Source organism: Phoenix dactylifera, unplaced genomic scaffold (assembly GCF_009389715.1).
Source record: "Phoenix dactylifera cultivar Barhee BC4 unplaced genomic scaffold, palm_55x_up_171113_PBpolish2nd_filt_p 001839F, whole genome shotgun sequence".
NCBI classification, from domain to species: Eukaryota; Viridiplantae; Streptophyta; class Magnoliopsida; order Arecales; family Arecaceae; genus Phoenix; species Phoenix dactylifera.
In genome coordinates, this window is record NW_024069130.1 from 5,801 (window position 1) to 18,284 (window position 12,484).

The 12,484-nt window shown below is 37.5% G+C and overlaps 1 protein-coding gene across 2 annotated transcripts; it reads left to right on the forward strand.

Annotated features, from left to right (window-relative positions):
• Positions 1 to 209: 209 nt before the first annotated feature.
• LOC120103801 (protein disulfide-isomerase-like) lies at positions 210 to 10,459 on the forward strand. 2 transcript variants are annotated; one of them, XM_039122871.1, is made up of 11 exons: positions 210 to 510; positions 2,317 to 2,347; positions 2,439 to 2,726; positions 2,827 to 3,015; positions 3,239 to 3,364; positions 4,836 to 4,973; positions 5,067 to 5,186; positions 5,353 to 5,470; positions 6,605 to 6,717; positions 8,603 to 8,826; positions 10,207 to 10,459. In XM_039122871.1, exons 1-10 carry the CDS (start codon positions 317 to 319, stop codon positions 8,819 to 8,821), a joined length of 1,536 nt encoding a protein of 511 aa, XP_038978799.1. In that variant the 5' UTR covers positions 210 to 316; the 3' UTR covers positions 8,822 to 8,826; positions 10,207 to 10,459. The 2 variants fall into 2 exon arrangements, with proteins under 2 accessions (XP_038978799.1, XP_038978800.1); XM_039122872.1 differs by having other exon boundaries at positions 10,210 to 10,459.
• Positions 10,460 to 12,484: the final 2,025 nt, after the last annotated feature.

Genomic DNA, 12,484 nt, shown 5'->3' on the forward strand with positions numbered 1-12,484 from the left:
CAGCAACCGACGCGTATCGGAACTCAAGAACTAAAAAAAATCTAATACCTACATGGGCACGTGTAATTTTTCTATTCGACACAAAATATGTTTCGCGTTACGGCGCTTTTATCGCCTTCTTTTCTTTTTCTTTTTTATCGCCTTCCCGAAAGCGCTATGTCTATTTACCGAAAAATAAGAGCACTATATCTTTTTATTCGGTTAAAAAAGCACTATATCTTTGGTCGCTCGCGCCTCTTCCCCAATTCGATCGCGTGAGAGGAAGAAGGGGAGAGGGTGGGAAAGTGCTCTTCCTCTGAGTTCGTTTCTTGCTCCCATGGCGATTTACAGGGTGCCAATCTGCAGTGCCTTCTTGGCGCTCCTCGTGTTCTCGTCCCTCTCGCCGGCGCGATCGGAGGAGGGCGGAGCCGAAGGCGTGCGGGAGACGGCGGTGCTCACCCTCGACGCCTCGAACTTCTCCGAGACCGTCGCCAAATACCCCTTGATCGTCGTCGAGTTCTATGCCCCATGGTAACGCGATCCTCTCTTTCTCTAGTTTCATCTGCTAATTTGTGCTCAGGTTAGCCTATTCTTATGGTTTGGGATGGTAGATCTCTGTATGGATTGGCCTCGGAGCAGAAATTTTTTTTCCTCTGGGAGTATAGGAATGGATACTCTTTTGTTGGCACATATTTTTCGCCTCTATCATGTAGATTTTGATTTCAAGTTTCTCTTTTAGTTTTTTTTTGAATGTATTGTCTTTTTTTTTTTCTTGCTGAAGTTCCCAATCTTTCGTTTTCTGCTCGTTTCCTCCCATTTTTTTATTTTTTTTTATTTTTTTGGATATCTGGCGAACTCTCATCTCAAAATTTTGTGTTTTTTGGGTGTCTATTTTGATCATATAGTTGGAAATTAGAATTTATTTAGGCACCGTCTCGGGCCGTTGATGATTTTAATATGTTTTAAAATCCACGAACTCTTCCTTGTCTCTCGTCCTCGTCCATTCACGGAGGAGGTTGACATCGGGGGATGCAACCGGAGGCCAGGGAGGAGGCCAGGTTAGCGGGGATGCCGAGAGGGAGCCGTTCTCATCGTAACTTAATTTTACTCCGTCAAGAAGACCTTCCCATTTCCCTGTTTCGACCAACATAAGCCCTTCTTCTCTCTTCCTCCGCTTCCTCATTGCACCTTGTGTCACCTCATCTTCCCCGTCTCTGTTACAGCTCGTTTCTTTCAGGAGGGAAGAACAATGGGCCATCATCATCTTGATATTTGTATTTACGTTTGAGTACTTCCTTTTTCACATATGCACCTCCGGTAATATGCGAGGTAGCAACTGGTTTTTCCAGTGGATCCCAACCTTCCAATCAGAATATACGAACGCCTGAGAAAAGATGAAAGGTGCCAAAGCAAGACCCACTTCTAAAATGATCTACGTCTCCATATGCTCCATTACACTTTATTGTGCTCAAACCGGTGTTCGATCTTTGAATAGATCCTTGGGAATAGGTTTTTGGTGCCAATTTCATGAGTAGTTAAAGCACTGTTCTTTTTTTGTTTGATTTTGTTTTTTTTTTTTTGGGGGGGGGGGGGGAGGGGGTTCATTGTTGTAAGCACCAAATTTGCTATTGGCTTGTGGCAATAGATTTCATTTGGATCTTGAAATAAAGGTTGTCATGCATTGACCTTCTTCCATTTTGGGGCACTGGCTCATTTATGCCTTAGATATGGATGCATCTCCCTCTATCAAAAATATCATTTTCTCCACTTTAGAGTGTCACTCTTTGGTCCATGAACCTTCTGTGAGCCGTGTGTCGCATAACAACCCCTATCAATGTCATAACTGCAAACTTGAAAGATGATGCAGTTCAAACTATTCTACTTCCACCTTCGTTATGGTTATCTTTGATTCACCAATTTGTCTGTAGGAGGAGATTGAGGATGAGTTTCACATATCGCATGGTAGAGATAGACTCTCATGCTCCTATCATTTATGGTTGGGCCGTGCATCATAATTTTTAGACCAAATATTTTATGTTATAGAATCTCTTCTCTGTCTCTTTTATTTGAGATATTAGTGCAATTTTAAGGATTGCCTTAAGGTAGCATATTGATAGAGAAATAATCAAAAAAATGTTATAGTGGAATCAATCTTCACTGAGTATAGTTTGTTATTGTTAAATTTAATGCTGATGTGATCACAACTTCAACTGATTTTCCAAAGTTGTAAATTACACTCTATTTTGTTAGGATATGTGGTTTTTATATGTAAGAATAAGGTGATATTCTCTGTAGATGCTACTCACTGTGATATACTCAACCCTCTTACCTTGACAGGTGTGGACATTGCCAAAGACTTGCTCCAGAGGTAATGGCTTATATCAGAATCACCCATGTGAACTAACTATTTCTATTTGGGACTGTGCAACCTAATTCCTTAATGATGTGTTGACTTGCAGTATGAGAAGGCTGCTGCGATACTGAGCAAGGATGACCCTCCAGTTGTTCTCGCAAAAGTTGATGCCAATGATGAGATGAACAAAGAGCTTGCCTCTAAGTATGAGGTGAGGGGTTACCCCACACTTAAGATTCTAAGAAATCAAGGAAATAACATCCAAGAGTACAAAGGTCCAAGGGAGGCTGAAGGTATAGTTGAATATCTGAAGAAACAAGTAGGTCCTGCTTCAGTTGAGATAAAATCCTCAGAGGATGTCAGCTCTCTCATCAAGGACAAGAAAATCTTTATTGTAAGTTCTCCATATCCTTGTTGAAGTTTCCCCCACTACCCTCTTTGATGGTTCATGGTGCTTCATGCTGAATCTCAATCTACCTAAAAATTTATCATAGGTGGCAGTGTTCCCTGATTATTCTTGCGAGGAATTTAAAAACTTTATGGCAGTAGCCGAGAAACTGCGATCAGACTATGATTTTGGTCATACTTTGGATGCTAAGCTCCTTCCACGTGGGGATTTGACAGTCAGTGGTCCTGTAGTTAGGCTATTCAAACCATTCGATGAACTTTTTGTTGACTTCCAGGTATCTATGACAATTTGTTGTTAATTTTAGTTTTAATATTCAGTTATTATGCATATGGTGACAGGCATATACATGAATAATTATTGGACAAAATTAAACATATAGACGCAAAGAATACATAGGCATGCATGTTTATATTTTGATTCATCTCATTGCTAAAAGCAAAGCATCTCTCTATTGTTCACCGTTTTGCTGATAAACTACCGATCATTATCTTATGCAGGATTTTCATGGGGATGCTTTAGAGAATTTCATTGAAACTGCTAGTGTGCCTAAAGTCACCACATTTGACAAAGATCCCAGCAACCGTCCATTTCTCATGAAATTCTTCAACAATCCTAATACCAAAGTAAGAATTTTCTTTCTTCTCTGAAAAATTTGTTTAGTAGAAACCTGAAGTAAGCCACAAATTTGGTGCATTTTTTGTGAAGCTCTACTGTAGTCAATACCCCAAAAGTTGAACTTTTATTGACACGACCAAACTTCTTGTACTGGATGAATGTTGGCATATCCTATATCCACTCTTTATTTATAATCCACCCTAATAACCAGCTATTCCAGGATTTTGTAGTATTTCTGATATTCCTTTATAATTTTTGGCCTAAGCACACTGACTTGGAAGTTAAATTGCTACTTGCTTTTTAAGGTCATTGAAGCATTATAGCAGCAGTGGGCAGCAGTAATATGAAACTTCTATGCTTTATACATTCTAAATCTAATTATGGACATTATACAAAATATAGATGTTCTATTCAAGAGAAAACATCCCATTTCAAGAACCATATGAACAAGGTCATATTTGATGTTGTTCGGTATAGTTGAAAATTTTAGACATAGCATTGATGTAGTCTTAATTTTATGATTTTATTCTATTAAGATATTAAAAGATAACCTTGGAATTTCCTAAATCCTTTCACTATGAGATGTCAAAATTACAGAGTTCTTATTCTTCAAACTTGTTAGCTAGGTCCATCTGATAGTATTTAGTATGTTAGATATCCTTCCTCAAACGAGTCCCCATATGTTGTATTATTCTGTTGGAAAGTTCAAGTTTTCCGAATGCTCTGAAAATGTTTCATTATCAAGCTTGAGACATAATTTTTCTTGGTTAGGTTCTGTGGTAAATTTCCAAAAGGCAGCACAGCTTCTGTATGTGGCCTTTGTATTTCTTTTTGGCATTTATATTTTGTTCCCTAGTACTGAATCATGTTAAATCATTGAATTAGTGAATATTTCCTCTTGTTGTTGTGGGAATTTAAAGTAAAACTTTCTTTTTGTGTTTATTTTGCTCTTTGATGTTCCCCAATGCTTACTTTTCTCCTTACTTATGAGAGGGATTTTACTCATCATGACCTCTTTCTTTATACATTAATACATTCTGTAAATAATGTTGGCAGTATTTGTCTTTATCTGGATGGGTCTGCTTGAATAATTTCATCAATATTCGGCCATATTTCAAAGACTATCATACTATCCACCACTGTTTCTTATTGCTTGGAAAATTAACTTCATGTGTATCCCTTCTTCTTCATTGGATTTCAATCAGATATTTTAGATAGTTATATTAGATTTTGCACTGTATCTGTTTGGTTGAAATGTGATTGGGATCAGCAGGCTATTAATTATCTGGAAGGTTTGATTGGCGATATAGTTCGGAGACCTTATCACTCTGGTGCATGTTTGTCTCCAATCATCTGCAAATGCTTGATAGTTACCTTCCATCAAATCTATATGATCTAGTGCTGTAATCTTTCATGTTGCTTCCTTTTTTCCCCCTCACATGTGACATGTTCTTTCTGTTGGCATCTGGTGGTGGGTAGGCTATGCTCTTTCTGAATTTCAGCAATGAGTATTTTGATGCTTTTAAGTCCAAGTACTATGAGGTTGCCGAGCACCACAAAGGAAAGAACATAAGCTTTCTGATTGGTGATCTTGATGCCAGTCAGGGTGCCTTCCAGGTTATATTCGTTATCCCCATCTTTTTCCTTCTTTCACAAATGCAGTTTGATGGTTTTCTGATAATTTTATGTGCAATTTGGTTGGATTATTAGTTCTTTGGGCTCAAAGAAGAACAAGTGCCCCTCATCATCTTACAAGAGACTGGCGGCCAGAAATATCTCAAACCAAATTTAGAACCTGATCAAATTGCAACATGGGTGGAGGATTACCTGGTAATTGTTTCATTGCTTGTCTTATAATAATGTCCATGACATTCTGTAACTGTGATGATGTCTTACTTGATGATTTCTTCCTCTGTGCTTGGACTATGAACACATTGATGAACTTGAACTTATGCAATCATTTTCTGGATTTACTCAGTTGACTGTGTGCATGCAGGGTGGCAGCTTGACGCCGTTCAAGAAGTCAGAACCCATTCCCGAGGTTAACAATGAACCTGTCAAGGTGGTTGTGGCTGACAGCCTTTATGATGTGGTTTTCAAGTCCAGGAAAAATGGTTGGCTCTTTACATCCATTTGATTTTCCGAAGACATCCTTGTTCTTGTTTCTTTTTCATTCGTAGTTCTGGAGCTGCTTAATTTTAACTTTTGGTGTTCTTAAGAAATCGATCATTTAAGCACAGATGAATAGTAGAAAGTGTAATTCTATTTCATTTTTCATATACATCCTTCGGTTATTAGTTAAATTTGAACTAGCAGTTCTTTTGTCAGTTGCACGTATGATTAGTTGTATTCTATGGTCTGATTTTTTTTGGTTTTTTAATCTTCTCATCTGGTTTCTTTGCTTCTTGAAATTGCATCTCTCAGTATTCCCCCTCCCCACCACCACCCTTCAAAAAAAAAAAATCCCTCATCCTAGGCTTGCATACTCTATGGGGAAGAAATTGGCCTCCTTATATAATCATCAAGTTCGTGATGCAGCAGGGAGCCGAAAACAACCAAATAAAAGATTTTAATTATGTAAAAAACTTAAAGAGGTGAAAGAGATAAAAGGTACATTAACCCTTAGAATGCTGAAACCAGACTATGAACCCTCATACATGGTGTTCTGAACCTCTAGGCCCCAAACTGCCTTTCCATAACAAAGACTTTCTTGAATGCCCTTCTATATTTTCCATCCTAGTCCCTACCAAATTAAATTGTCATAACATTTCTCATTATTCAGACTAGTGTTGTCCCAAGGTGGTCTTTTTTAGTGCTTTGATCAAAATTCTCATTATTGAGACTAGTGTTGTCCCAAGGTGGTCTTTTTTAGTGCTTTGATCAAAATTGAATTTTCATTTTCTAATTAAAATTGGCTTCCAAATTTCTAGTTAATTAGCAATCTAAAAGTAGAATTTCATCATGCTAGAATACATATGTAATGCTTTACAATTGTAGCATTTTCATTGAAGAGTTGAGTGGGACTTTTATGGAGACAATCTATTGTATGTAGTATTACAGTATAAATAGTGAACATTCATGGTATTGTATTCCACTTTAAGACAGCCAAAGAAAGCATGCATTGTTCCACTCATATGAAATTTTAATCCAGGTTGTGCTTTTCTTTCTTTTTTCTTGTCTTTTTGAAAGTGCTTCCTGCTATCCTCTGCGAATCCACTGGTCTGATATTCACGAGTGTTGTGATGCAGTTCTGCTTGAATTTTATGCTCCTTGGTGTGGTCATTGCAAGAATCTAGCGCCTATATTAGAGGAAGTTGCTGTCTCATTCCAAAATGATGATGATGTTGTTATCGCAAAGATGGTAACCTTCGTTTCATCCATGATAGGCTGTTTTAATAGGGACTTTGTTTCCCTACTCTTTTCTTATTATGTTTTAGTTTAGCAATATTTATGATATGCTGGGCTTGTGTATGCATGCATGCATTGACGCATTTGAGCTGGATCTGTTGTCTTGATATTTGGATTCATTAATCCCAAGACTTTCAGAATGATGAATTCAGACCGATCCACTGGTTTGCTTCCAAGTGTTTGACACTTAATGGGTTTTCTCTTATGACCTTGCAAAACAAGAAGCTGCCAATTGGAAAGCTGATCATCTTGTCCATTTTCATCTTGTCACTCCTGCAATGTTGCCAGGGGAGTTCTAACGAGCTGGAATAGGCCAATCAAAGGTTTACCTTATTGTACATAACCTGGTAGTGCTTTGAACTTGACCTAATCTTGACCTAAAAATGTCTTGCAATATGTGGCATCTGAATGGATATTTCCTGTAGCATTTTAGTTGAAAAATACCACACATTGATGGACATTATTTGTACGATATGGTCAAAATTGACATACTAGTCAGCTTATGTTCATTGAAGATCATATCAATCTTTGTTAAGAATCTTTCGGTATGGTTTCAAGTGGATAAGTTAGAAAACATGCCTGAGGTTACGTGGATGATCAGTGTGAGAATCTGGACAGGTTATCTTGACGTGGAATTTTTGTTAGGATGATAGGCATGATCATAGATTGATGAGTATGGTTTTTTTGGTTGCTGGATTTGATTCAAGTGATAAAGTTGGGACGTTCATTCCCTGGACACTTGAAGTGACAGCAGGCGCTGATGTGGGGAAGTGGGTGGTCTAGATAGGTAGCGTGGGAAGGTGTGGGCGTGAGTTTCTTTTGAGATTCTTAGGCAAGTGCGGCACCCCAGATAGAAGTTTCCTATTACTTTATTCTTGAAAGAGGTTGTCACTGTGGAGTGGTGTTCTATTGGTTCAAAATTGACTTTAAATCTGGAAAAATGATTTATATTGTGCTTTAAAATGTTGCTTGAGGAACATGATTGTTGATATATGGTAGACGAATTGCTGAATGCCAATGGCCTGACTTTGTGCAATTGAGTTTTAAAAAATATGTTGTGCTATGAAACAGCTTATGCATGTAAGCAATGTCCCTTATCTTAATGCTCTTTGAAGTCTTCAGGACACACTGTGCATTAGCATGACATGACATGCGCCTTTGGTACATTGAATATAATCTATTTATACTAATTACTTTTGAGATTTTTTCCCTTTTTGATGAATCGCCTATTCGTTAATCGGCTAATATGTTGTCAATGGTTGAGTGTCTGTGTTTTTGTTTTATCACAGAGAGAGAGAGTATTTATATGGATAGATCTAATATACAGGTCGTCAGTCAAGTTTGAACTGTGTGTTTCGTATTTATATATAATGAGTGACACTACCTTTTGTATCAACCTGTTTCCCATTTTGTTTGATTCAACTTGGTCAAATGAAGCATGCTTCTAGACCTATAGGCTCTAGGATGTAACAAGATAGGCCCCTTGTCTAGAAGTCTTTTCATCGGCAGCTTTTTTGCACCAGCTTGAGACTTGAGAGAGCATGTTAAAATGAGCAACTAATGTGGAAAATTGAGTTAAATTTAGTCAAGCTGGGAAATTTGAAATATTAGACTATTTCTTTAAAATATTCACTTTGTCATGCCTTTGCTATTTCTCAGAAAATGGGACGACTTTTTCATTATTTTACTTGCTTTAGTTACCTAATTTTTAACAGGGCTACCTTTTCTTCTATTTTTCTGTTATGATGTTGCATTCGCTTTTGTGCTTTAATGGTGTAAAATTGGGGCCTTTTAGTGTTTTCTAAATCCTGACATGTTTCCCTAATCTTTATTTTTAGGATGCTACTGCAAATGATGCCCCGAAGGAGTTTAATGTTCAGGGGTATCCAACTATGTATTTCTCTTCAGCAAGTGGCAAGCTTGTGCAGTATGATGGGGGTAGGACAAAAGAGGACATCATTGATTTCATACAGAAAAACAGGGATGCAACTATTCAGGATGCGACTATTCAAAAGGATACAACTGTCCAATCTGAGTCTCTAAAAGATGAGCTATGATCAAGGTTCGTTTCGTATGATATTTTGTACTAATTGGTTATATGTGCGTACCATAATTTTTTACTTGAACTTTCCCTCAGTTACTGGGGGTATGCCACATTCCTACCTATATTATAGTCCAGTATGCTTCTTTTTCCAACTTATCATTTATCAAATTTTCAATGGCATTCTTATTTTGTGATAATCCTCTCTGTTGAACTGCATTGGGATGTTATAATAGTTTAATTTACTGGTAATATGTGCAGACAGTTGCTAAATTCTTCACATAACTTCTAAAAATTATTGGAAACCTGCAATTCCAGATCAAGAGGCGTATGGTTTTTAAAAACTGAGAGTGGCATGATAATTTTGTTGTTATTACACTATTCTAGGGGGGTGACTCCACTCCTGAAGGGGGTTGTGGCTGGGTACAGATCTCCACAAGAGACAAAGATCAAGAAACATGACAGAGGAGGGTCACTTTGGCACCCAGGAGAGATCTGATTTGTATTTCTAAAAATTATTTGCCCTGTCAAGAAGGAAACGTAATCTGGATATACCTTTAAGCTGCCTTCTTGTCTTTATTGCCTGAACGTGCTAGGGTTCATTGAGATTAGAATTTAAATAAACACCAAATTGTCTTCATAAACTTTTGGTTGGATTGTTTTGTAAGAGTATTTGGGATCTGTAATCAGATTGTTTGGTGCATAATTCCTGGATATTTCTTCTTGCAGTTTCCCATTAGCTATATAATTCTGCCAGCATGTCATTTATTTGGATTCATTAAAAAAGATTTGTATATGCATTTTATATCTTTTGCTTTAACCATTTCTTACCTGCTTTATTGAAGTAGAAATTTGAGATAAAAACTATAGAATGAGATTCAATACAGTCTGCATGCTGAAATCTTTGCCACTAGACTTTCAATAATTGAAGAAGCTATGCACCTTCAAAAGCCATCTTTGCCACTAGACTTATTTTTATTCAATATCACAAATCCCCTTCATGGTTTTACTTGAGTTATTGATTCTGTAAAATTGCACAAACAGCTGGGGAGTAATTATATCATTTGAAGGGGTGATAACTGGATTGTTTTGTCCTCGTTTTATCCTGATTTTTTTTATTTACCAACTTCCAATTTCAGGTTAGAAAATATGTGATGATAATGTTTTTCTTTGAAAATAAAAATCTCAAAAAATCTTTCTGAATATCAGTTCACAGAACCATTTCTTTGAAATACACTGGCATGCTGAATTTCCACAAGCTGGTGGCTTTTGCTGGCATGCAAATCATGTGGTTGCTGTTGATATATATTTGCCAGATATTTGATACCTGCATAGGACATTTAATTTATGCAGAATACTGGACTCAAATATTAAAACTTGACCAATTTTTTTTTTCTCCAGAAGAAATATGACTATTACATGGAGGGAAGAGAATGTGGATGCCCTAGTGAAGGGGTAGACAAACATCATGAATTATGCTGACAACTTTCTATCCAAATCTTCTCGAGTCTACCGGTACAAGGAAGATTTCATCTTGTAATTCAGATTTAGGGTTTGGATATCAGATGTTCCTTCCATGTTCTTGTTTTATCTTGACAACTGACTTGAGTTTCTGATGGTAATCTAATAGTTGCGAACCTTAGTTTTGTTTTTCCATCTTGTCTCAAATTTTGATGCTTTAAGCTTTACCGCTTTTATTTAACATTGTTCATACTCTATGATGTTGACTGGGCCATCTAATACATGTGTCCTTGGCCCCCCGGGACAAATTCAAATAAAAGGTTTGGCAGGTCAACCAACATTAGTGGACATTTATTTTTCCTTTTGTTTTTTTAACTTTCTCCATTGCACAAAAGGAAAAATCACTTGCATATATATTGCAACGAAGATGTCTTGTTTCTAATATTTAAAATTCTGGATATACATGTCTGTGAGATTGTATGCATGAGCAATTCAGGTACTAATACATTATGGTTAAATCTTGGAGTTCGGACTCGGTTTTGCTAGCTATAAGCTAACTTATCTGTCAGCCAGTTATGCTTCATTCTTAGCGAGCTCTTCCTATCAAGGGTGAATTCGTTAATGAGGTTTTTGAATTCAATTTAGTGACTGCTATCGATTATTTTTCTCTCTTCAATCTGAACCGTTGTCTGCAGGACTACACACTTTATCTCTTCTAGCATTATGACGGTATTCTGATACAAATTTCCTGTGTTATTCAAATTTAATTCAAAGAGTACATGTTGGCTGATAGGCACTATGATATGAAACTAAGATGCAAAGGCATTACTTCTCAAAAAACACACCAAAACATTTTCCTGTAACAGTGTATCAGCACATTCATGTGAAGCGTTTAATGATAGGTCTTCAGTCTGACCGTTAATTTAGGCATGCCTGCTAGGAACACTACTTGTCATAGTTAATGCAATTTTCTATCATCTACTCACACATATTTGATGATCTTAGTTTACCTTGGTACTCCTCCTGTTTGCTCTGACCAGATGGCCTCTTGTTCTGATGCTGTAAGTGGTTCTGTCTCAAAAAATTATCTCATTAGTTGCATTAGCAAGAAAATAAACACCACGGTCTAACATTATTGATTCAGAGCTATGCTAGTTGTCGAAAATATTCGTTCTTCAAATCTATCTTTATATTAGGTGGGAGCCCTTCGTGGAACCTATTACTTCTGTAAAGCCTCTATTAATATGTTCCCTTTCCTAGTTAATCCACAAATGTCTATTGTAAAGCTTCGTCAAATCTCATAAATCAGTGGCATCCGACATGCAGGCTGCATAGCTCTAATTTCAGCTACAGAATATAGCAGGTGCAATTGTATTAGCTAATGGTCAAATTAACTCTATTCTCTTAGAAGACTTCTTGACCCATTGAAGTGTGATTGGTTGATCCAACTTTGCATGGGATCATTATCTACAAAGAACTTTGGCGCAGCAAATACCATATCGCTGAAGCACTATTGTGAGCTCTTTTTGCACACGTTATTCCAAACTTCTGAGGGAACAAGTGAATTCTTTGTGTCAGCATCTGTGGTTGACAGTTGCTCTTTGATCGTTTGTGGTATAATTCTTGTGCAAAAAATGCCCCTGAGCTAGTTTTGATTCAGTGTTCGATGTAAGGACCATTTGGTGGTGGGACGCAGCTCCAGCCATTGATTATGCATTGAGATGCATGGTAGGTGCAGTTGTTTGGCGCTTTGCCTACATGAGATGCATATGGCCGTCTTTCTCACGCATCTATGTGTCTCAACGTGTGATTGCAAATCAAGATTTTGTTGGACTATCAGGATGGTTCTGAAGGCATGGTAGTCTCCTCATGGACAGCGCTGCGGTGCCTCATGATTTGGTGCTTCTACTTCAAATGGATTCGCGGTTTGTATTTTGTCTTTTGCTTCTTTTTTTTATTTTTTTTCTTCCTATGTGGATTTGCCTAAAAGAAGGAAAAAAAAGGCATGGTTGACTCCGTTAGCAATTCCCATAAAGCATGGCCATCAAACTTGAGTCCTTCCACGTTGTGTTCTTTCTCTTGCCTACGAGTTGAAGGATCTCGTTGGTTTTTGCTCGTTCTGTGAAACCTAGGGGTTGGGCGTGGTCCACTTAATTGGCCAGCTATTTTTTGGCCTTGGGCTTCACATGCGACGCACAAGAGGGCCGATCGGGAGGAA

Excerpts from the sequence above, each read along its gene's own strand:
- LOC120103801 (XM_039122871.1), top strand. The coding sequence starts at position 317 with ATGGCGATTTACAGGGTGCCAATCTGCAGTGCCTTCTTGGCGCTCCTC. Across the intron at positions 3,016-3,238 it reads AACTTTTTGTTGACTTCCAG|GATTTTCATGGGGATGCTTT; the intron begins GTATCTATGACA and ends TATCTTATGCAG. Across the intron at positions 3,365-4,835 it reads TCAACAATCCTAATACCAAA|GCTATGCTCTTTCTGAATTT; the intron begins GTAAGAATTTTC and ends GGTGGTGGGTAG.